The 26,580-nt window shown below is 43.7% G+C and overlaps 1 protein-coding gene across 1 annotated transcript in view; it reads right to left on the bottom strand.

Moving 5' to 3' along the window:
- Nucleotides 1-26,580, bottom strand: part of LOC147705871 (fer-1-like protein 4) — a 1,142,165-nt gene that overhangs the window by 769,269 nt on the left and 346,316 nt on the right. Inside the window, exons 12-14 of the mRNA XM_086932323.1 lie at nucleotides 25,453-25,612; nucleotides 25,163-25,346; nucleotides 10,546-10,732 (exon numbers count right to left, since the gene is read on the bottom strand). Of these exons, the coding sequence (XP_086788449.1) occupies nucleotides 10,546-10,732; nucleotides 25,163-25,346; nucleotides 25,453-25,612 (531 nt within the window). The remainder of the gene's footprint in view (nucleotides 1-10,545; nucleotides 10,733-25,162; nucleotides 25,347-25,452; nucleotides 25,613-26,580) is intronic.

Here is a 26,580-nt window from a genome sequence, read left to right on the forward strand (position 1 = left end):
TGCCGCCTGGCCGCCGCATCCTAAAGGGAGAGGCTACGGTGACTAACCTGGTGAGCTCCATGAGGTCTGCTGTGTCCTGCGTCTGGGATCCCTGCTGGAGTGGCGTATAAACTCTGGGCCCTGGGGTGGTCCTGAGAGGCAGCTGTGTTAGCTGCTGCCCTCCCTATCCCCTGTCTCCGAGAGCCTCGGCTCATGGTCTGCGGTGAAGAGTGAGGCAGCGGAGGATTTAGTGACGCCTGTATCGGCCTTTGTTTACACCGGGCGGAGTGAGACTGGAGGTGAGCTGGGGTGGACTGGGGTCCTTGCTGTCACAGTGACGGAGTTGTGGGGTCAAACCTGCGGGGCATGCATCTCTTTGGTGAACTCTGGACTCGTCCTGGGGGCTGCTGTTGGTGAAGGAACCTGAGCTGCGAGTTGTGGGAGGCCCTGACAGTGGGGCACTGAGCCTCGACCTATGCATCTTGGATTCAGCCCGGCCACATAGGGGGCAGCGCTGTGATGCCTGGGTGGGTCTCTCAGTGCTCCTTGAAACCGGTGCACAAACAGCATTTTGACGAACGCAAAAAAAGTGCTGCCTAGGCTTCGCTACCCTTTCAGATCCTTCTTCAGGACCTGCCCCCCCTCCGTTGCTGGTTGTGTGGTCCCTCTGGAGTGCCCTTTCATGCCTCCTAAGAACAAAGCTCACAAATACGCGGAGTTTGCCGTGATTCGCAACAATCCAATCACCTCCCTCTGGTCGAAAACTACTCCTCAGCCACAGGAAACCTTCAACCGGAGGATTCGGAGTTGTCTGTCACACAGGCATTTATGGTGTTCTTCCCGCAGGAATTAAAGATGAGATTGGCTCTCTCAGGCAAGACTTTAAGGCAGGCCTACCAGATATCTGCCTAAAGGTCAGAGGTAGAGTTGATGATCTCGAACGCACCATGGACACCAGGGCTGAAGACCACGAAAGTCTCTGGACGAGAATGGTGGAGCTTGAGGAGCAGAACATTACCTTACAGCTGAAGCAGGAGGACTTGGAAAACCGGAGTCGGCGGAACAACCAGCGCATCAGGGGAGTTCCGCTAGGAGCAGAGGGCAAAGACATCCTGACGTATACGGCGGAACTTCGACAAGCCATTTGAGAGAACGAGGAGGCCTCCCCACCTATGCTGGACAGGGCTCATCGGGTTTATGGCCCAAGCAATCAGCCTGACTTCATCCCAGACATTCTCGCCAGAGTCCACTACTATGCCGATAAAGAAGCTATCCTGATACAGGTACATGGGGTTAATGCGGTTTCCTACAATCGCCTCTTTATCCAAATCTTCCAAGATCTGGTGCCCACCAGACTTAGACGGCGAAAAAATGTCAAGCCTGTCACAGATACGTTAAGAGAGCTCATCATCAGATACCAATGGGGTCATCCGTTCGCCCTGCTGTTTAAATGGGAGGGAAAAAGGAGAGCCCTCCACTCACTGAAGGAGGCGAAACAGCTTTTGCAGCTCCCATCGGAGACTGATAGTGGAGACGAGTCTTTCCCACGAGAATGCCGAGAGGGGCCTCTCCACCCGATATGGTCCACAGTCATGCCTCCTAAGTCTAGACGCCGTCTGCAGGAACTTGATTCTTCTCAAGTTAAACAGAAGATCTTCAGTCACAATCCCTCTTTGAGTGGTTCTTCTTCCCCGACCCGATCATCAGATCATACAGAGTGATCACATCCTGGGCATGTGGCCTCTTGGACCTGCAATGAGGCCACCTGTGCATTGACTTTATCTTGAGGTGCTCCCGGTTATAGGAAGGATCTTCCTGACATTGCTAAAGCAGGACTGCAAGCTGCGCTATTGCATACCATAGAGAGTGACATTCGACCTTATTGAGTGAATATGCAATTGGAGGACGTTGGCATCGCGGATGCTGCTGATCCTCTCGGGGCTGGCCCGAGTACTGGTGTGACCACTGTTTTTTCTGAACACTGCCACAGGACTCTGGCAGGGGACACCCACAAACTTTTGTACGACTGCCTCCCCTACTCTACAGAGTCCCGCAGGAGAGTGACTTTTCTGAGTGACATTGGGCTGTTCTTGATACACTCTGGCTGCAGTTGGCCGAGTTGGACTTCAGTTGTTGTATCCTTTATTCTTCTTTCTTTTTTCTTCATGGTTTGTTTTTTCTATTGGATGTGCTGATCGTAGGGCTGGGGGAATGAGAGTACATATGAATTCTGTGCTGAGTGACACTTGGGCATATACTACTATGTTGCTGTTTTGTGACAGCCCTTTCATTCTACTACGTGGTTGTACCATCTTGGGGGTGGGAACACAGGCTTATGGGGGTTACTGGGGGTCGTACCTCTTTTTCACAATGGATATGATGGGCTCTAATACATTTATTTCCCTCAATGTGAAGGGACTGAACTCCCCTAACAAGAGGTGTCAGGTTTGGCGATATCTCTTGCACCATGATCCTGACATCCTTTTTATGCAGGAGACTAACCTGTTCCCTAAAAACATTTGTCTTATGTCCAATCCCAAATATCCCATTCAATATTGGGCCTGTTCATTCTCTAAAACTAGGGGGGTGCAATTCTCTTTAAATCAAGTTGGCACGCATCGTCTCCCAAAGTCGTGACAGGTGAGGGTGGGAGCTTTATCAAGGCACATATGGCTCACGTTGGGTGGTACCTAACCTTTGTTAACATGTATGCCCCTAATCCGCACCAGAATGCTTTCCGTCACCTTCATCTCAAGGAGCTCCTCCAGTCAGTCACAACTCCAATTGTCCTAGGGGGCGATTTTCATTTGGCCTGGGAACCAGAATGGGATCGTACGGCGCAGACAAATCCAAGTTCTGGGGCAATTTTGGCGGTGCTGAGGAATGTCATTACTGATTTAGGTTTAGTCGACACCTGGTGACATTTACATCTGGACTCAAGGGATTACTCTTTTTTCTCCCATTTGCACTGGTCATATTCTCGGATTGACTATTTTTTTCTCTCCCTCCCATTGATCCAGGCCCTGAACAATATGAAGATGTCAGATATATCCTGCTCAGATCATGCTCATGTCGTGGTCTCTCTTCAACCTCCTAATCCCCGCAAAGAGTCTGCGCCTCTTTTGAGGCTGCCTCCTCAGGTCCTTCGGGACCCTGTGGATGTGGCAGATATCCAGAAAGAGAATGAGGCCTTCTTTCTTGCTAACTCCCTTACCAATACTTCGGAGGACACTTGATGGGATGCTTTTAAGGCTACTATACAGGGAGTCATCACGTCTACATCTATCGCTGTGACTCGGGAGATGAGATTGGTTGAGACCACTCCCTCTAGAGACAATAAAGCGCTGGAACGCAGGGATCATCTTCATCCATTTCTTCGGAATAAGCGGAGTCTGGCTGAATTACAGGGCCAGCTGTGCCTGCATCGTACTAATAAGGCAGAGAGACTTCTGCTTAATCTCAAGCAGAAGTTCTACACGGGAGGGGATAAGGTTGGGTTGTGCCTAGCACGACGCCTTCGAGCGCAGGCCGTGAGAGCACACATCGCCAAACTTAAGCGCCCAGATGGCTCATGGGCCCTTTTGGAGGTGCATAAAGGCCTGGAACTGGAGAAGTTCTATGGGGATCTTTATATGAACTCGCCATGTCCTCCCGATGCTGTCACTGCCTTTCTTAATTCCTGCCCTTGGGACCCCATTGATTCTCACTTTATGAAACTGCTGGAAAGCCCCATTACTCACAAGGAAATTGCTAAAGCTTTGAATCAACTTCCACACAGTAAGACTCCAGGGCCAGATGGCCTACCTGTCACTTTTTATTGTTTTTTTTACCTGCAGCTTCGAGACAATTTGCTTTACCTTTTTAATAGGGTCTCTGATGTCACTGATCTCACCCCCCAATGTACGAAGCGGAGGTGGTACTAATTCCTAAACTGGGTAAGGACCATTCTCTTACCGCGTCATCCCGACCCATTGCTCTGTTAAACACCGATGGAAAGATTTATACAAAAATGTTAGCCAACCACCTGGGACTGCATCTTCGTGGTCTCTACGATCCGGACCAGGTGGGCTTTATTCGACATCGCCTGGGAGCGGATAGTATCCGACGCTTTGCCCACCTCATGGAAAAAGTACGCTTTAGAAATATCCCTGCTTGTCTGGTATCTCTTGACGAGTAGGTGGATTGGGGATTCCTAAGAGAGGTGTTGCGGAGAGTGGGGCTGGGACCAGAGAAAATCTCCAGATTGTTGGCGCCTTCTGCGAAACCCTTTGCCAGCATACGCTTTAACGGTCGTCTCACTGCCCCTATCCCCATCTATCGGTGCACTCAGCAGGGTTGACCGCTATCCCTTTTGTTGTTTGCCCTGGTGGTGGAACCACTGGCTATTGCTATTCATCAAGAACTGAATATGTGAGGCATTCCCATGCGGGTGACCTCCTTCTTTCCTTATCCTCTCTCTCTATTTCCCTCCCAGCAGTGGCTTCCCTTCTGACGACCTTTGAGGATGCATCAGGATATAAGATCAATCTGGGAAAGTCTCACGCTCTAAATCTTACCCTCTTGACCATAGATGTCCAGGCACTGCGAAACCTGATTCCGGTGCAGTGGACAGACGTCTCGATTCGATATCTGGGTCTAGATTTGACCCCTACACTCTCGACCTGGACTCAATCCAATTGGCCTAGATATAGGAAGGCTATCCGGGAGGAATTGCATAGATGGAAGGGACTCCCCCTTGCCTGGTTAGGACCCTCCTCCCTAAAGTTCTCTATCTCTTTCAAACCTTACCCACCCCAATACCTCAAGCTGATATCCTTGCCCTAAATGTGACTTTACTAAATTTATATGGGGGAAATCCTGCCCACGCTTCTCCAATAGGATTCTCATGTTGCCTCGGGACCTGGGAGGATTGGCATGCCCAAATCTCTTGGAATAATACTGGGCTTGTCACCTTAGGTATATCTTGGAGTGGGTGGCTCGTGAAAGCGAAAAGCATTGGTTTCAACTGGTACGGGCGGTGGCTTGTGGACTTTGTGGGACTTGGCCTGGCTCCAGTGCTTAATCTGTAAAATATGAAGTGCAGGTGCTCACGGTCTTTAACGAGGCCACACCCACTTACCCAGCTCCACCCACCCCTCCAGAGGCCCCACCCACTTCTCTTTATTGGCTCCATCTACATCCACAAGCCTCGACACATCAGAGTCACCTACTCCCTTATTGAGTTCCGCAAGAATATGAAGGGCTGGCTCTTCACAAAAGCAACTCAGGCACCTCACACACACACCTGCCCAAATCTCTGGATACCCTCCTGGGTGATTGGTGCGCTATACAAATAAATATAACATAATATAACATATTGGAAGCCTATGACAAAAACTTAAAAGTGAACTCAAATTAGAGGAAGGTCATTTGAGGACTTGAGGCAGCTTTGCAAACAAAAGAAAATATGCTTGCACTGCGCTGTTCAAAAGAAAGAAAAGAATGAAGTAAGGAATACATTAAAGAAGGCAGTAACAAATGCAGACAGGAAGAGGAGCACTGGAGTGAGGAAATAAATAAGTAATCGATGAAAGAAGGAGGAAATAAGAAAAGAATGTGAAAGGAAGAAATGAAGGGATAGAAGGAGAAACACACCATGTATGTTTGTAAAGCACATATTCACTAGAGGAGGTCTTGACACTAAATTAAAAATGTTGTTATCGAGCTCAATTGTACTAATTTTATCTAAAGATGAAAGACTGAGTGGCCACACCAAGATTTCAATTTATGACCCTCAGATAGAACACAGATTCCTGGAGTAGATATAAACATATGCGCAAGAAGGGAAAAATTAAAAGGGAGAGTGAGGGAGGAGGAGAGGTCTCAAAGCAAAGATAGATGCAATAGACAATGTGAAGAGAAATGTGGAAAGCAGAGATTGGGATTGAAAGATTGGAGTGGAACGTGATGAAAAGGAAAAGCGAACAGAGGAGAAAGGCAAGGGAAGAAAAGCGGACAGTGGGGAGCGTGTGAGAGTAGAGTGGAAGGGAAAGATGGAAAGGTGAACAATGAAAAGCATTTAATGAGGGGAGGTGGTGATTAAGAGAAAACGCAGATGTAGGGCAGAAAGTGAAGTAAGATTGGAGAGAAGTGAAGGAGTGAGGGGTGTGAAGGGAAGGAAGATAAGCAGATACTGAGAAAGAGCAAGCAAAGAGGACACATCTGCTTTAATAAATATACTGTCATTAATTATGTAAAGTTGAGAGGTGACAGGAGTGTATAATTCTTGGCCTGTCTCATCAATGCACAGCAGTGTTGTCCAAGACACACAATAGTGATTCTTTAGCTGTGTTAAGTTTTATGCCATAAAAATATGTTTTGTTATGTCACAATAGTAATTCCTGATAAAACATAATAAAGTGTCAGTTATACCATTGGGATTATGCCTGGATGGAGAACCACACTTTCATGCTTCAAACAAACATTTCTATTACAAGATCAGACTATAAATCACAAAATTGAACTGCCACCTATTTTCAAATGAAGTCAGACATTCAACTCCATTCAGACAGGCTTTACACACATACTTTTTAACTAATAAAGCACAAAATTCAACTGAGACTGCCGCATGTGCTATATTAGGATTGTAAATTATGATCAGCGAGTACCAAAAGGACGTCTGTTACAAAAAACAGAAACCCACTGAGCTATCCACATAAATATAGTTCTGTCATCTGAATGGTAAATGTTCTACATTACCCCTCTGTGCTACAGTCAAAACTTCAACTAGACAAAACTCTGTTCTCTCTCCAACAGGGACCTAAGGCTGTAAGTATGCAGCAGGAGTTTACGGGACATGGATCTTTGGAGGTGAAGAGAAGGTGTGGGGCGATAGATCTCAGCAGGCTTGTGGGGGTGGGGGGAGGTACAGAGCGCCCAACACAGCCCAACACAGCCTAGCCCCTCATGTTTTAAATCAATGCTATTTTTCTCCAGATCAAAGCTGAGAAATTCCCTGTGTATCCTCTCTCTGGGTAGGGAGTAATTGGGAAAGGCTCCTGGTTCGAGTGGCCAAGACTGAGAAGGGCTTCGCGGTCTCACGTGCGAACTCAAAGTATGGATACTCAGAGCCCAGTGTATGCTTTATTACAAAGAGATGGTGGGGAGGGGTGCTCTGAGAGTGAGGGAGGTAGCCAAGGGGTACTGTAACAGTAGTGAGTGAGTGTTGTTGCAGGGAGGGGCATTGTGATTCAGAGGGGAAGGGGACTGTAAGCAGAGGGGCACTGAGATACAGGTGAGAAAGGCACTGTGGAGAGAGGGGCACTGGGATAGTGGGAGAAGGCCACTGTGGAGAGAGGGGCACTGTCGGAGGTAACGGTGGGGTACAGTCACAGTGGCAGGTATGGGAGGTGTTCTTCAAGGTGCTTGAGGCTGCAACGGTGCTCATTGCAGAAGGGAGAGGACGGGTGTGATAGAGACGAGATGGTACTGGGACAGGTAGGAGCGTGGTACTAATACACTGGCTGGCAGGAAGAAATGTTTTCACTTTCGGACCACCCTCAGCTGCTTCCTGTATTTTGTTATTACGCTGCAAGGCCTTGTCTGGGCTCCTGAGGCAGGCAGCTACTGGGTAGTTTCCTGCGGGTGCCACTGTGCAGGGATTGATCAATGGTGTCCCATGGCCAAGCACTATTCTGTCACCTGTAGGATAACAGTTGTGTGTAAAATAACGCACACACAACTCATCTAACCTTGGAGCTTTGGCTACAATGGAAAGCGCAGATTGCTGGCAAGCGCAGCTGAAATCATGCTCCCAGCTCATCGTTCGTACAGGTTATACTGGGCATGACACAACATGCCTGCTCTTCCCCAACCCTGAAGACCAGGCACTGGTGCGCGTCCAAAGCAAGCACACTAGCAGCATGCACCAAATCTGAACTTACAGCTGCACAAGCCTCGTTCGAGGCTGGGGCTTTTTAATGGCCTGTGCACAGTGCTGGCTGTGCATGGGAGAAAAATTCAATAGACCCGGCCCTGAGAAATAGGTGCCGGTGCTCAGCATCTGAAATAACCTGCACAAATTAAGTACTGCCTGGCTCCCACGTGGATCGCGCCCCCGCAGCGCCTCTATAGCCACCCCTACGAGGACGGTATTGGAGATTTGGGACAAGCTGGCAGTCCCCCGAGGCCTGACATCCTTCCCAACCCATAAACACGCTGGTAGCCAGTAACCCAATGTTCCCCCAGGAATTTGGTGCATGGAAAGAGGGTGAATGCCGGGTCATTCAGGCCCTTTTTCAAGATAAAGATTTTCTCACATTCGAGCAATGCAGGCAAAAGTTTCAACTCACAGAGGGGGCACGTATGCAATATTACCAGCTATGCCATTGGCTTAGCTCCCAGACCTTCGTCCAGGGAGCTACTAGACAACTCACTGCTTTTGAGTCCCTGGTTCACAAATTTTAGGAATCGAAGGGTTTGATTTCTAATACATATACGGTTTTACAACACTCTCAGCGCCCCACACCCCATGGATATCAGACTCAGTGAGCTTCAGATCTACAAGAAGACATAACTCCCCAAGGTTGGGCCGGGTAATGGCAGGATATCCCAGAGACTTTCCATAGCACGCCACAACGCGAATCGGCCTACAAGTTAATAATGAGATGGTATTACACCCCAACCCGCTTGCACCAAATGTTTCCAAATTCACCCCCGACCTGCTAGAGATGACAGGGGGACAGAGGTGATTTCCTTCACTTCTGGTGGTCATGCCCAATTATCACGGTCTTTTGGAAGGAAATCCTCAGTCTCATTAAAGAGATAAGAGGTTTTTCTATTCCTCCTTCCCCAGTAGTCACACTCATAGGCATTTAACACTCAAGGCTATGTCATATACGGACTGGCGCTTGATCCTCCATCTATTAGGAGCGGCTCGCCAGTCAATAGCCCTATTTTGGAAAAAGCTGCAACCTCCTCCTATTGCCACCTGGTTCCTTAGTCTGTGGAATGTTTTAGCTCTTGAATTGATCACCGCCCACATTAATCACACAGACACATGCTTCACCTGCATTTGGCAGCCTCTTATACACTACCTAACTGCGATCAGGCATTCCCGTTTGGTTCCTCCCAGACTTCGGACCTTGCAGTTGTTTGAGGACTTTCTCGAGCCATACTCTAGAGGCCAGAAGCCGGATTCTCCTGAGCGACTCACTTAATCCCGATGATCTGGCATGATGTCTCCCCAATTCCTGCCAGAGGAGCAGTTTCCTTTCAGCACATCCTTTTGTTTCTCTTTCTCGACTTTTTTCTTCTTTTTGTTTTGTGAGTCTTACATCTCTGGTTTCTCTCTAATGGTAATTTGTTTTATGTCTAAGCGATGACAGTTCCCTGTGGCTTCTCTATTCAAAGAGCCCCCCCATAGAGCAGGGGAAGTATTCATAGTTTGTGCTGGCATCCAAAGGCCCTCTCCAATGCTTCCTCTGCAGCACCAAAGATGGGATCATGTTCACTGCTTGAGTTAAGGGGAACCTTGTTTTATTCATTTCTTCCCTCTCGCATCTAGGCTTGTTTCTCTCTGCCTTCCCTATAATGGGTTGCTTGTTATGATAAGTAGCGGCGAGACACGTAGGAATGCTGTTACCCTATATTGAGCTACAGTTTTTTATGAAGGGCCTGACTGCATTTTACATGAGGTTGATCCTGACATGAATGTTCTCATTAAGCTGTTGCATGATGTACAATGGAATGTGGGCTTACCTGATGCTCGTTTTACAGGGACATGACTTTTCAATTTGTTTGGCTTGTTTTGTATGTTCTTTAGTCAATAAACAGAATTTACAATAAAAAAATTGCAGCAAAAATAAAATGAATTGTAGTAAGGGAAAAGCGGTCAACAAAGAAAAGACATAGATTTTGCAAGTAGTGTTAGAATTCACCACCTTAGGAGTCTCACCTTCTGGCTAATCCTTACAATTCCTTTGGCAACTTTTAAATGATGCTACTGCAATGCAGCGGCAAATTAGCTACATAGCAAATTCGTTTAGATTGGAGCTTTGAAATGGAAAGAGGCATGGAGGCAAAGGTTGAGATAAAGCCATCACCAAGAAATAATTTGGATGGAGCGTTAAGGTTGGCATCAATTTAATATTGTTGCATTGGCTGGGCTGGTGCACACTTTTTGGCATCAAAGCCAGATTTGGTAGGCCATCCAAGTACCAAAACAAGAAGCATGTTAGACATCAACAATGAACAAAATGTAGTGGGTCATGTATGTATTAGATGGTATGGTTCTATAGATCACAACCAGGACCGTGTCAAAACAGTGGCACTCCTTGTTAGGTCAAATCAATGGTTACATACTCTCCACATCTAGTCCTATTAGACGTTTCTCTCAGTTGAGAATTTAGGTCAGGCTCCCTCTAGGACTATTTTGCACATATGTTCATGTTTATGTGGCTAGACTATCATTACCACTGTGTGGGTCCAAGACAACACTTCTTTCAGCCTGCATGAAGACCATTCCCACTGCATAATATATTCATTTGTTAGCTAAGCAAAATGCTAATTTACTTTACTGTGTCTTACCGTTTCTGCCAGGATCTGATATTTTCTCTATATCAATGAAGTGAGTAGCCAATGCCACATCGCCAATGTTAGCATCATCGAGAACTTGAACCTTAATTTTTCTGGCAAGAGGAGGAAACATTTCAATGAAGCTAATCTGCTCATTCCATTCAGGTTCTGTGGTGTCATTCTCCACTGAGGTTTCACCCTGAAAGTCAAAATATCAAGTCAAAACAGGGCTCCCAAGTCAGGCCTTCAAGTAGAACATGAATACTCATCCTCTGTGTCACTAACACCCCACTTGATCACACACAATACTCTACGGCCAACTGCTCTGGGGATTTGTTTTCTGAACAAATTTTGAGCGGGCTAAGATGAAATGATGGCCTTAATCAGGAGTGGCTCTAGGCTCATGGCGGCCCTGGGCAGGGAGAGTAGGTAGGGGCCCCGGAAGAGGGGACCCTGGCGGGGCGGAGCCCCCCGGAGCTCAGGAAGGGGGTCAGGGTGTTTGGAAGTGGAACAGAGCCAGAGGCCGCCAAATCCCTGCCACTGGGGCCGCCACTCAAATATGTATCCATCCTCAGAGTATTATTATATTAAGGATATATATTGGCGTGGTGGCCCCTGGGGTTTGGCGGCCCTGTGTAGGTGCACAGCTTGCACATGCCTAAGGCCGGCCCTGCCCTCATGGTATTCATTTCTCATTAAAGGGGCACCACCATATTGACAGGAGCACCTTCCTCATAAACAAACCTCCTCACAGGTGGTTCTTTTTAAATAAGGCGAGTGATCTGCCAGGGGGTGGTAGGGCGGGATCTGCTGACCTAGCTGCACCAGCGGCCTCAGTGGGCCCTCTATCGTGGCATAAATGATTCCCAAACTCTCTAATGTCAATATAAACATCTGCAGCACATTCACAAATATGACCTTAACTCATCTTTAAAACTAAATACAACATGACTCATTATACCAAACATACGTTAGGGCTATATTAGTGCACTTAATGATTCAGCTGTTTGGCGAGACAGGATGTTGTCGTTTGATAATTTAAAAGCAATAATTTAGCACCTCAATTTCAACATGCTACTTTTTTGAGATTTTGGAAAACATTTAAAAAATGTACTATAAACACGCATTACCGTCTTTTTTCAACCTTTAATGATTTTAATAGTTAAATGAGTGTTATGAAGACCGTCAGATGGAGTTACCTATCCATCTCTATGGGTATTATTTTCGCGATTGTTTAGTGGTGTCATGCGCTGAACCTATAGCAAGTATGCGTTTTGGTTTCATTTGTAGTAGCAAATGCTCATTCTCAATATAATATTGGTTAAAATGATGTAGTTCTGCATGTAGGGATTTAAATGGTGAGTGTGTATCATAGCCGAGGTCCAGGGGGGATGGGGGCCTCACTTTCTGCTTGCCTTTTCATACAGGGCGGACCGCCATGTAAGGTCAGGTAGAACGGTAAATGCAATCTTGACGACAGAGCCAAGGCTGGCTCCGCTGGCATTTCGGGATTACCCCGCGGGTTTCGCTCCGACCGCCAGTATAGTAATAAGGCGGTCGGCCTGAAACCCTTGATGTTGGGTGGAAAGCATCTAACGAGCTGTCAGATGGCTTTCCACCTGACATCACAATGAGGCCAATAGTGAATGTGTAAAGTTAGGTTATACATTTTCAAATTTCATTTTGTATGCAGAATTATACATTAGTCTGTGCTTGGTTTAACTACGCTCATGTTCTGATGATGACCCAATAACTTGTGAAGGGTTGAAATGCCGTCAACAATTGTTTGGCTGAAAAGGTAATAATTGACTGATTATATACTGAAACCCTTTCCAGCACTCTTGAACTGCTACTACTTTTTGAAACACTATTCTGTACATGATGTAAAGAAAATGTCGGAGTTCTTTTTACTGGTCATTTTTTTTCAACTGTGATCACTTTTTGCCCTTTCCGCACAATTTTTGTTCACTGCATGTTCAGACAGAACATCGAGCACCAATTGCACATATTTTAATCAAGCAATGTGCATGTTGCATGATGTTGGAAAATATATTGAGATACAGAAATGTTGTAAATTAATATTGTAAAACAAAAATATTGCGATGCAGAAATATTGTTGTCAAGAATATCGACTTGTTTCAGGTAAGATCATTGTTAAGAATATCGTTGTTGGTAATATGATTTTCAAGAAAATAGATGTAAAAAATATCATTTTTAAAATATCCTAATGTGTTTTTAGTTCATATAATAATTTTATGTGTCATTATTGTTTGTATAATTGTTAATACATTTTTTTAATATAATGTGTAATTTAAATGATTTATCATTTTTTATTTAATTGTTAATAGTAAGTTATAGTGTCGTAGTGGGTTGTTAGGTTTGTAGGGATGATACAAAGACATCAATTGCACATCATAAAAACTGGTTTGGAAAGATATTTCAGTGGAAGACTGTGTTTTGAAATTCAAGCTGGAACTTATCATGGCTCCACAGTGAACACGAGGACAACTTCAATCTTTATTAAAGTATCACTAGAATTGGATATTGTTGATTGGGCGGACGCCCTTCAAAGGGAACAATCACACTCTAGTATTGGAAGACAAAGTATCGTACAAATTGAAGACTTGCCTTGAGAAAGCCCATAGGGGGCGAAACGCGCGTCGGCTGTCAAGAACTGTGTCTTAAAAAAGAAATAAAGCTTGGATTTTGGATAAATACTACGTGATTCCTTTTGGACAAAGAAATCGGGTCTATACGTGCTTACAGCAAATGACTAAAAGAGACTTTTTATGATGTGCAATTGATGTGTTTGTATCGTATATGAATGTAACAACCAGCAACACGGCTGTGGGGCAGTTTGTACATGGGTAGTGCTTGAAGAGGGAAAAGCACTTTTCATCAAGGTTGCACTCAAAAAAACAAATGTACACCCATTATTATATGTTCTAGAATTACAAAGAGACTAATGTTGATGTGCATATCGAATATAGCAAATTCCTATTTCTTTTTGAAAAAGTGTTGTAGGGATATAGGGTGGGAAGTTAATCAATAATTAACAATTAATTATTAATTTAATAATACATATTTAATTGATTATTGAGTGAACTGCATATTAATTATAGTGTTCAGTTTTATTTTATGTGTGGTCTTTTGGGATTGTAGGTGTATAGGGTGGAAAGTTAATTAAGTAGTAATTAATTTACTATTCCTTTATTAATAATTCATTTATTAATAATATTGTAAATTGTGTAATATCTTTATATATGAGTTATATTTTAAGTGCAGGCTGCTGGGCTGTAGGGGTATAGAGTGGGACAGTAATAAAGTAATATTTAATTAACAATTATTTATCTGTTATGAATTATTTAATTGATGATTATCTACATTATGTAATATTGATTTATTTTAGTTATATTTAAGTTACAGCCTGCTAGGTTTGTAGGGGTTTTGGGGGGACAATAACTAATAATAAATAAACTATTAACTGTTAATTAATTAGTTTATTGATGATCAATTATGTAAATTGTGTTATACTTATTTAATTTAGTTTTATTTTAAGAGTGGTGTGCTAGGTGTGTGGGGGTTTAGTGTAAGAAGTTAATTAAGAAATTATTAAATATAATTTTTCAATGTACTCATTCATTACTAAATTGTTTAACCTAATAGCTGCTAATAAAGAGTGCTGCGCTGTCCATTGGAACTAGTGCTGAATGGACGTCCAATGGTCGTGCGCAGCACTGGGGAGGTAGTGCTGCCGTCGGCCAACGCACCGAGGCAGCACTTAAGGGGTTAATAATCTACATTGTTTATTTTAATTTTTTAGGTATACACATATTATTGGCGGTTAATTAATAATGTTCATATTAAGAGTTTTATGTTTGTTCTAAATTACTAGGATTATTCAAATATGTAATTTGTTTGAAGTGAAGTACTTTCCCTACTGTCGCACAGACTAGAGTAGGAATAGTCAATTTAAGCCTTCCGAACTCCAATGCTTTCCCTACTGTTGCACAGACTGGAGTGGGAATAGTAAATCTTCCCCTTCCTAAGTCTGATACTTTCCCCTACTGTTAATCTGTTTGGAGTGGGAATAACCCCTCTGAAATCCTACTCCTTAATTTCTGTTGCATAAAGTGGAGTGGGAATAGTATCAGTGGTAGCAGGCCCGGATCAGGGGTGGCTTTTGGGGGGGGGGGGGGGGGGGGGAGAAAGGGAAATGCTAAAACAAATCTTTTAAAACCCACTTACCTTATCACCACATCCCGCGTCCCTGCCCCATCTCTCCTACATCAGACTCATCAGAACGGCAACCAGGAAGCACACCCAGGCTCCCCTGACCAATCACAAAGCTGCAGTGCAGCGTTGTGATTGGTAAGCACAAAGGCTCCCCTGATCAGTCACAATGCTGTAATTCAGCATTGTGATTCGTCTGAATGCTGTGGTTCGGCGCTCACACAGAAACTGGGGGCCTGGGCATGTTCTCCATGCAGGCTGTATTGGAGCCTCCATTGAGAACATGCAAGGTGTGCATGACTGTTTGGCCAGCCCTAGACTGCAGGCCAAGCATTCATGCACACTTTGAGTCGGCAAACCACTCCTCCCCTGCCCTGCTCTGAGAGCAGAGCAGCCCGCCCGTCTGCAAAGAAGCTAGAAACAATAAAATAATAATACCAAGTTATTATCATTTCACTTTTCCTTTGTCATACTGCTTAAAAGCAGTGGGGCAACTCTCTTCCGCCTTAACGGAGGAGCCGCCACTGAATAGTATATCTATTATTCCCAAACTTCGGTACCTTCTTGATATTGTTTGAATAACTATTATTATTAGGTTTTTTTAAACTCATAATATTTGTTCATATATATATATTTAATTTTTATACTATTTTTAGCAAATTACTTTTTGGGATTTTATAGTCCTTAATATTAAATTAATTTGGTATATACATATATTATCACAAACCTTTCCTATCAAAAAAAGAGACGGCACTCTGGGATAGAATAGATTCTCCATTGTTTATTCTATCGGGTCACCCTGGGTGAATCATAACAGCACTAGCCGTAGTGCTTCAACGTGCACCACCAGCATTCAGGAAGCAAGTTGACATAAACGCACCTTTCTGGAAATATAAATACAAATTATATATATATATCAGCAACACAACTCCGGTATGGAAGAAGCCGTCTGTCGGGCGGTCCGTGTTCAGGCCACCGGAAGCCCTGAAAACTATCACAGTAGTACCTCCTCCCTCGAGAAAGATCACCACGGACACCTCACATGGATTGCAGAAATTTTAATCATCCAACTGCACAGCAACGCGTTTCGACTTTACGCGTGATCAAGACGTAAAGTCGAAACGCGTTGCTGTGCAGTTGGATGATTAAAATTTCTGCAATCCATGTGAGGTGTCCGTGGTGATCTTTCTCGAGGGAGGAGGTACTACTGTGATATATATATATATATATATATATATATATATATATATCAAACAAAGTTCTCTCGTTCTGGAGCCCCCAACCCTACAGGGCGGCCTCAGGAAATGGGCACGGAGCAGCCCATGAACACACCATCGTGTAAAGCAACAAACTGAGGCCCAATACTGGAAGCGTGATTTATTCAGAGTTCAACAATGTCAGCTTTCATTATCCAACGTTTCGGCGTAACTGCCTTGATCACGGATGAAAGTCAAACAAAACAGTGCGCAGGTGCGTGCTTTAAAAAGGGCAAAGTCACATGACTGGAAGGAATGACTTCAATACCCAGAGTGCATTATTCAGTTTGTTAAAGTATCGTTCGGAAAATTCTTGAATACGATACCAGTTTGTGAAGTTTTATCTTCCTCCATAAATGCACTCTTAACACAGTGGGTAACTCCTTTGGAACACAGTCAAATGCATTGCCACGCTGCCGCGATGTTACCACTTGCAATGTGACCTGAAACAAATTCTGCTCCCAGCACGATCATAGCAGGCTGTTCTCCTGCCAGAATCCCTTCCTCATGCAGGTCCGTTTTCGCTGTAGTAGCGCTCCTGAGTAGGCTGGGTGCATGAGTGGGTATATATATATAAACCCTGCCATGTTAAAAGAATGGGGAGAAAGCAACCTCATTGCGTCAATGAACTTAATCAAAATATTGATAAAATATGCAATGTTGGACAGAGCAACCCTACTAGAGGAAATCAAAAAAATTAATGAAGAACTGGATAAACACGAGGAAACGGACATTAAAACTCTGATTGAAAAAAGTCGTAAAGAAATGGGTGAAAGATTAGCAAAACATGAGGAAAAAATAAAATTACGGAAAATCAATAAATTTCAGAGAGACCTTGAGGACTATGAAATGGGTCGGATTTATACTTTTCAAGAAAATTCGACCAGGCAAGAAAACAGCGTCAGCTATCCAACCAAGCAAAGTTAACGCAACATTCCAATGTTGGAAATGAACAAGCAATTATGAATGCCTCTGACCAAGGCCCTGTGTCTCTCTCCAGCTCATGTAGCACCAATGGTTCAACAGCCAGTCTTAACCAGGACAGTGAGTCACAAACAGTTTTGGACCTAGGAGAGGAGGTCGATTTTTTAGTAGAGGACCGACTCAGAACCTTAAGACCGAGAACGCGGAACAATGGCGCAGGAAGCGGCGCAACTTCAGGCGCAAAGCAAGGCGGCAACGCGCCAAATCAGCCGCAAAACAAAAAGAAGCCCTGGTACAAAAAGAGAAAGAACAACAAACAACAATAGACATGGCCAGCACCATAACCAATTTATCAAATTTAACTTTATCAACAGCAGAACAACAGCTGTTGTCTCTCGGATTAAATTATTGTCCAGAAAGTTCCTTCAACTATACAGGCAGCAGAGCGGACGTTTTTCTGTTTATCAGAAAACTCAAACTCAAAAAGTTCTTTGCAATCAAACCACAGGCAAAAGAAACTAACCGCACTGAAACCAGTTATCTGCCTGGTGAGGCTACTCTAACCACGGCAAGCAACGCAAGAACTCTTTTAACTTTGTGTGACTTAGGATCTGGTTCTTCTGCTAACTTGAATGACGATGATACAACCAATACCCAGGATCAGCTTCGCGCCATAGATGTGGCACAAAGAGGAGCAGGGGAAAGCCCTTTCAAGACAGCCAGTAAATTTGTCCCAATTATGCCAAAGGATGCCGTGGATATATTCCACGAGTGTGTGGTGGAGGATTTGAAAACACTCAATCGTCAAATACACAGACAAAGACATATAAGGGATAAGAAACACAGCTCCCAACTTGTTCAGTACAACCAACTAATGGCAAAGCTCAGCAAAAACCAAGATATAGTAATCAATGCGTCGGATAAAGGAGGAAGCATCGTTCTTTGGCCTAGAAAAGATTATATGATGGAGGCATCCAGGCAACTGAGTGACAATGATTGTTACACGATCAGCAGCGGAATTGAATATAAGCGAGCCCGGGACACTTTAAAACGCATGCTATTGTCCTACAAACGGGAGCAGTTGATTTCACCTGAAGAATTCGGATTTCTACATGTGGAAAATCCAGTGATGCCACATTTATATTTAATTCCAAAGATCCACAAAATGCGTCACCCAACTCCAGGCAGACCAATCATCTCTGCAATTGGAAGTGTGGGTGAAAATGTTTCCCGCTACATTGATTACTTTTTACAAGGGCATGTCAAAGGTCTCGCCAGTTACATCAAAGATACCGGCGATTTTCTGTCCAAACTCAACATGATTCAATGGCAAGCAGAGTGGTGCATCATTACATTGGACATTGAATCATTGTACACCTGCATTGAACACAGTAAAGGTATTGAGGCGATAAAACACTACCTAGGACAGAAAACATGTGAGTACTATGGTCACAACAAAATGCTCAGTGATCTAGTAAGCTGGTGTCTAAATAACAATTTTTTCCTGTATGGTAAAGATATTTGGAGGCAGACCAGGGGTGTCGCCATGGGTCCCTGCTTCTCCCCCAGCTACGCGTGTTTACACGTGGGCTGGTGGGAGGAGCGGGATCTTGAGGCCACACCGGGTTTTAACAATGTCCTGTACTGGATGAGATTTATTGATGATGTCTTCTGTGTATATAATGGTGACACTACTAATGCACAGCAGTTTGTCAATGCACTTAACACCAACTCCAGTAATCTTTTTTTCACTTCTAACATAAGCAGACTATCAGCCCAATTTTTGGATGTACAGGTTGACATTATGGGGAACAACATTGTAACCTCTTTACACCAAAAACCCACTGCTGGCAACAGTATCTTACATGCCAGCAGTGGTCATCCTAGGCATGTAATCAAGAGTATCCCCCTAGGGGAACTTCTAAGACTTAAGCAAATCTGCAACAGTGAAGAAAAGTTCAAAGAAGGAGCTACAGCTATGTTGGAACGTTTGAGGGCCAGAGGCTATAAGGAATCAACCCTTTCAAGAGCATTAACAAAAGCACAAGAAAGGTCTAGAGCGTCCCTTCTGTCACCCAAACCTGCTGAGGTTGACAACGGTGATCCTACGCCCAGGCTCATAATTTCATATAGCCGTCAGCAAAGACAAATTAAAGCGATCATCAATAGGCACTGGTCTATTTTAAAAACTGATGGTGTTTTAAATTCTAGAGTCTCTGACAAACCTGTTGTTACCTTCAAAAGAGCCTATAGCATGCACAGCAAACTAGTTAGATCCAGCCCGGAGCTAGTGTGTTGACATGGTTTTTGGCCCTAGTGGGCAGTAGTATAGACTTTAATCTTGCTCACATCTAGGATATGTATTCCTAGCTTATGTTGGCCCTTTTAAGCCCTTTTTCCAGACCTAGAAGAGGATAGCTGCTTAATATGATGATAGATCCCTTATTTTTGACTCTAATCTGTCTATTGCCTATTGGCTTTGACATACTTGCTTATAGTAGAGGGTGGATCCTGTGGTCCTGACTTTATATTACACATTGGTATGGTTTATGTAGGTACTCTGACAGAGCTAAGGGGTATTTCATCCTTCTCAGGCCTACAGGCCTAGAACTAGAGGGACTCCATCTTGATGGAGCTGAGAGGCTTTTTAGAGTAAAGGTAAAGTTTATAGTTAAAGCTGTTGTTCGCTTGGAGAGAACCGGCTCAGGCTGGCCCTTATCGAAGGAATGTATTTTTCTCCACTCCGAAGACACAACTTCAGGCTGGCCAGCTGGGAACGTGTCCTTGGTACGGGGAGGTACAAGAATTTGGTGGGCGGCAGGTTACTGGCCGTAACTTTCCATGAAAGGACAAGCTTCCATATTAGCGAGCTACAGGAGAGGAGGAGTGTTCATTCCAGCTTGGTGTTCAGTTCAGCTTGGAGTTCAGTCCAGCTTGTGTGCAGCGCAGCTTGGAGGTCAGCTCAGCTTGGAGTCAGAGCAGAGTACTATCTTTGCAGAGGAGAGAACAGGATGTCTGCTGGAGCTGCAGAATAGAGTGCAGTTCTGGAATGGAGAAAGAAGGCAGATGATTGCTGAAGATGAGGAGAGAGAGCAGTGTTGAAGATGAGGAGAGAGAGCAGTGCAGAGAGCATCAAAGAAGGCTGTCAGCTGGAGCAATTGAACCAGAGGCGTGATGATGTGGTGAAGGAGGGAGAGACAGAGAGAGCCCTAATCCCACCAGAGGCAGAGAGAAATCTTCCTTCTAATAGGTGAGGTAGTCTGAACTAATCACACTTACATCTTAATCTTATCTTTATTCCCTAGGCTTTTGTATTGCTAATCCTTTTCCTTGCAGCGGTGTGTTAAAAGTTCCTGTTACCCCGCAGATAAATTGTATGTCTAATCCTTTTCTTTCAGCGGTGTGTTAAAGTTACTGCTAGTTATAGAGACCCCATAGTTTTGTGTATGTATACTTTATTATTGTTACAATAAAGTGATTCCATTTAATTAATGAACTAGTGTGTATGAGTGTGTTTATGATAAAGCTAGCCTGTCTTCAGAAGGGAGTAGGAGCGCTTAAATCAAGGAATAACTCAATCACATAGTGTGTAAATCTTTGTCCCCATACAGTGAGGGTAATCCCCTTTCCTAGTCAGGTATTACTGTTTGAACAGATGCTACCCCTGATCAGGTAAGTAATAGTGAATAATTAGGGAGATAGGAGACCTGCAACTAAGGGACAAAGTTAGTACACCCTCCCATAATCCTGTAAACAGCGTCTTCTGTTCCAAAGCATAGGTAACCTTTTTTTCTCCTAGTCAGATGTTCCGGTAAGTCTGAATAAATAGGGAGAACAGGGAGCCCTTGAGCTAGGGAATTGTTGACACTAAGTAATTCGGCTATCCCATAATATTATTGTAGTAGCAGACCCTTAGTGAAGAGACAGAAAACTGAAGGTGTTCATAGGAAAGTGGTCGTCATTGGTAAGTGGCGTTAGTGAGAGCACTGATTACAGTCAGTGTGTATACCCACAGGATTGTGGCTTGTGTAAATGAGAGCACCGGAGGGATACGGTGCGGAGGCTTGCCAGATTGTAAGCCGTGTGTAAGTGAGAGCACCCAAGATGGAGGGGTGTGTAGGTCTGCTGGATTGCAGACCGGGTATAAATGAGAGCACTGGGACTGCAGACCCATGTGTGTAATGAGAACATCAGGTAGGATACTGGTGTGTAAATGGTAGATAATCAGAACTGCCCCAGGGTAGATTAGTCTGGACCCATGTGGTCGCGAGACTATAAGGTATGAGTGTGGTGTAGGGCATGGATGTCCTTAGTAATCAGTGAGTATTCTTAGTATCCCTATAGATTTAGTGGTGTTTCTGATAATATGAGCTTGTATATTGCGAGTTCCCCATCCTCAGGTAGGTACCCAGGTGCCTGGATAGATGGTCCTGAGGAGGGATGTGGTTACGTTTTGGCTGGGTTAGAGGGGCCCCTAGGGGCGGATCCCATCTAAGCAGAAAATCTGGCCATTACAGCTAGTCAGTGGCAGCGACTGGCTCACTAAAAAGGGCTTTTTTAAGTGCAGCTCGTGCCGTGCTTGCAAATTTGGGCAAAACACCACCCATTATGATAATCCTTTTTCCGGCACCAAGGTGGCCATCAAGGGTAATTTCAATTGCCGTACGGAGTTTGCTGTATATGTCTTAGCATGCACCTGTGGCCTGAACTATGTAGGTAGTACCAGGTCGCAGGTGCATGTGAGGATATTGCAGCATCTCCGAGCAATAGTCAATCATGACTCCACCTACCCCGCGGCACGTCATTTTGACATGGTCCACGCCAGGGATCTGGCGTGTTTAAAATACTTTGTCATAGACGCAGTACCTATCCTGAGACGGGGGGAGATAGGGACAAAATCCTTAGAAGATTAGAGACTCAGTACATTGTGGCGTTAGACAGCAAGCAACCAAATGGACTTAACGCGACTGAGGACCTACATAACTTCCTATAAGCAAGGGTTTTTCTAGGACAATATACATTTCCCCCTGTATATATATCTCCCCCAGCTACATCTAGAAGGGCGAGGCCTTCCTGCCTATTGAATCACCAATTAACTTTGGCTATATATATTAATTTCAGAATGTATCGAAAATTCTGACTTTTTGATAGCCCACTGAGCTTTTGCATCAAACACACACATCAAACAATGTTAATTTGTATATATTTTATATACACTGACAATATGTGTGTTTTATCTACACCGCCAATACTTCTTTTTCCTAGTCTTTTTGCTGGGACTGTACATAATATCTTATTATTCCATTTTCCTATTTTGCTATTTCATCATTTTTGTCACCTACACGGGCACACACTCATAGGAGCACTTAGTCAGAGGTGATCAAGTCACATTAAGTGTACATATTTAGGCACTTATAGTTTTTGTAAATATTTGTATATAGGTCTTAATATTTATGACATGTGTAAATTCATGAATTATGAATTTTAAATAAATATTGTAGACATTAGCTCGTGGGCATTACACAATTTAGCTGTCACCTATATGTACCATCTCATGATTTAAGGCTTTAATGTTCAAATTTTTGATACTGGATTGCAAATTTGTACTATTTGCACTGGGCACTTTATATCTGTCTTTCGGACTACTGCATTCAGGCAGAGATTTTTTCAGTACCAGTTACTTTTATAGCCCGCAGGTCGGGCGTTTCTGCATTCAAGCAGTTATGATATTCTTGAAGGCCTGTATAGAGATTTGTGCAATAACGTCAATTGGGAAAAGGACAATGTTCAAAAATGATATATATACATTTTTGGTTTTTAACATTACGACTGATTTCACATGTGTTTATAATATGTATTTTTGTATATATTGTATTATACACTATATGCGCATATATATTATCTTTTGTATGACACTATTGCTATTTGTGATTACACTACATTTTCAGTCGTCTGTATTCCCTATTTCTATGGTTGTACCTATTTCTATTTCTTTGCACTCAATCATGTGGTACACAACAGGAGGTGTGGCCCTTAGGACGGGTCAGGGAAAAAAGCATATAAATGTGAAGGCGGACTGTTTCAAAGGTGTGTGAACAAGAGTACCACGTACTCGAAACGCGTCACTTGAAGGGTCTTTAATAAAAATATCATCCTGCCTGTAAAACGTGGGGTCTGCCTTCTTCTTTCGCCGCGCTGCCAGCGCGGAGGTTCGAGGATTTGTGCTACATATATATATATATATATATATATATATATATATATATATATATATATATATATATATATATATATATATATATATATATATATATATATATATATATATATATATATATATAACAAAAGTCACAATGAGAAATACATCTTGTACTCCACATATATAATGAATTATAGTATAGAGTTAAGATGTTGGTGTCTCTATACTGTCATTCATTATATATGTATATTTTGTTGTGTTTTTCATTAATTGTAATTACCTTTCTCGTTACTGTCAATTAAGACACAAACAGGGCCAATCTTGATTGTGATAATTTGGTTACATTTGTATTGATTTTCGTTTTAAAGTTACCGTTCTCTCATAATTACTACTACCCTTGGTCCCTTTTTTGACCATAAAGGTTTCCTTGTCTCTATTTCTCTACTATAAATGAGGGCCTAACCCTCTACATTCTGAGAGAGGTGTCCAGTACATATTTTGAACGTACAAAGGAAGCTACCAATGGGATTGAAAGAGTCATTAAAGAACTGACCGCACTGACAAGGATGGCTGCAAGATCAGATGCAAATCCATCACAGGAACACACTCTGCCTAGTTTGAGTATCTTCTCTGCCTGTGTCAGAATCAGACTGTGCATGACTACATCAGCAGCCTGGAGGTACATTGATTATCTCAGCAGACAAGCCTCTGGAGAAGGGTGGAGTTAAAGGCACCACAATAAGACCAAGTAGGCAAAGTCACCCAACCTAACGGGAACCTGATTACACATCCTGCAAGTGGGCTCCAAAATGTGGAAGGCAGCAGATTTGTGTTTAAAGTTGCCTTACAAGAAAGCAATCTTGATTGAAGGCCGTGACATGACACCTCATCAGGGGTGTGTTGGTTAAGAAAACCCCTGGTACACTTTTGGGAAAGACAATAAGCTATGACACACCAGAGCAGCTTTAATCAACATCCAATTGCCCTTGGCAAACAGTAGGACTCACACCTGTGAACAACCTTTCATAACTTTGACCAACAGGAAACATACAAAATCTCTCCTGACACCTTCAGACCCTAATTGTCATTACCTGATTCATGCCACAGCCCGCTTTGAAGGGTGGCGTGATCTGGTGTACTATGGCAAGGAGATTGCGGCCACACCCATTGCCTTCACCTGCTGAAGCTATGAAGGTTGGAAACAAACTATCCTGTCAGCGAACTTTAGATGTCAAATGGACCATCACTAAGAAATGCCATCTCTACTTGTATGACATCAGGTTCATGTAACAACAACCTATTGACATATGTAAATATAACAGCCAAGCACAAGTCACCAATGGCTTTTAGCCGTTGACTCTTTTTCTAGATATTTGCATCCCTGGAAGGGTGAAAGCACTCCACAGGACAAAGGCAACACTGACCATCCTTGCAGTGGCCAATCAGCTGAGAGCAGTAGAGGTCCTCTGGGCCAACCCTGATGACTTCTCTACATACCAAGTGGATAGTGAGAGGTTACAGTCTTACTCACAGTGTCACTGATACATCCTCCCAAATATACTATCAAATCAATTGGTCAATGGTGCCTGCTTGGAGTGTTCCCTAAGAGGGTTGGTTGCCCTCGCTCACTGGACTGGCATGCTTTATCATGAATGAAAGAAAAACAGTTGCTTAAATTGATGTTTGGTCCAGTGCCTGGCACGGTGCCCATCTCCTTGGTGCTGATTGCACACCTTTCTAAAGCCTTGGATTCCTGCCACCTGTGCCTGCAAAGATCTCACAGCTGACCCATGCTCCTCATTGTGGCTCAGGAACACCATCTGGACCTTACGCTAACATACTCTCAGCCTCCTACTGAATGGACGCAGGTGAGGCCACATCTACATCAGTTATTCTTATCTCTCAGCTCCTGAAAGTATCTGCAAACAGCTCTCTGTCACCGCAGCCTCATGCTGCTGTGCACAGACCTGTTGAAAGCAGTCTATTGAAAGATGATGGGGAGTGTGCGCTTTCTCACCTGCTGTCCAGCAAAGGAGACTTGAACATATGGGTCAATGAAGACTTTCTTCTCCCCCATGATCTTTGAGAAGCTGCCCATGATGCCGGCACTCATGCTGGGTAGGCCCTCTGCTTTGAACACTTTCACACAGATTTTGGCCCAGGGTCGTTCAGCTGGCACTCTTTTAGGCAGCAACAAGTTTCTGTAAAAAAAGAGATACATATGAGCCCACGTCTTTAGAAAAGTATAATGCAAGCAGTGCTACTAAATTGTGGCGTGAAAGGCATGTGGGTGGTCAGCTCACTTACTTCTCAATGTCCTCGTTCTCATTGGCTGTAGTAGGTGGTGGCGGCCTCATGTCTTCACCCTTCGTGATCACTGATATGTTGCATTTAACGTAACCTTTGACACCTGCCCGTGTGTCCTTTGGATCATTGATCACTGCCCATTTTTGAAGAAATCTATGATCTAAGCAAAACAATTCATTATATATTTTAGCCATAATATATTGTTATGTTGTATTCGAGCACTTGCGAATACTACACTTCTGGTCTCACGTACGCTGACACATTGTAATGTTGTCTAGAGTAATTATATACACCACACTTCGGGTGCCTATTTTTCTCTGCCAACACGTACTTTTGTATTACTCGGGCACTTGCCATTATTCCTTTCTAGTTCCCATACGTGGGGACGGCAATGGCCAATTTGTCTTCCGACAGCCCCATAACATCTTGCCATTCTACACGCATTATGCGTCAGTGGGGGTGGAGTTTAGGCTCACCCCGAGGTCACATGTTTAGATTGACCTGACACGTTGGCTTCGAGTTGTTGGTAGAAAAAGACACTAGCCTGACCCTGGAGGCTTAGTGTGTGTCCATGCACACGTACGGATGTTTCCGTTTTTATGCTATGCATTTATCGCGATGATTCATGAATTATGCAAATATTATTATGTATTCTTAATGATCATATTTGTTGTGGTTAACATACTCTATGTACCATGATTATGAGACCTCGTGCATTTAGGTATTCATACGTTTACAATTCTATGTATACATATATGGTTTACATTCAGTTGCATGTATTTTGTATACAAGTCCTGTTTTCATGTCTATGAGTGGAATAGATTTAAACCAATGCCTTTCAAACATACTTCCACGTGATCAAGCCGTCTTCACGGCGAAACGCGTTGTGGGATAAACAGCACTTCTTTGATACCGGTGTTCACCTCGTTCTTGTCCTGAGAGCGTGCTTCCAAGACTTTTTGTGTGAGAGAAGTAATACTTGAAGGCTTTACTCCGCCGGCGTGCACGCCACCTTTCACGGGTCGTGAAGGTCCAGAAGGAGTTGTCTCTTGTGTATGGATATATATATGTGTATGGATATATATATATATATATATATCACGAGCAAATGTCCCAAGCGGGGAGAGC

The sequence above is a fragment of the Lissotriton vulgaris genome, chromosome 7 (assembly GCF_964263255.1).
Source record: "Lissotriton vulgaris chromosome 7, aLisVul1.2, whole genome shotgun sequence".
Classification (NCBI taxonomy): domain Eukaryota; kingdom Metazoa; phylum Chordata; class Amphibia; order Caudata; family Salamandridae; genus Lissotriton; species Lissotriton vulgaris.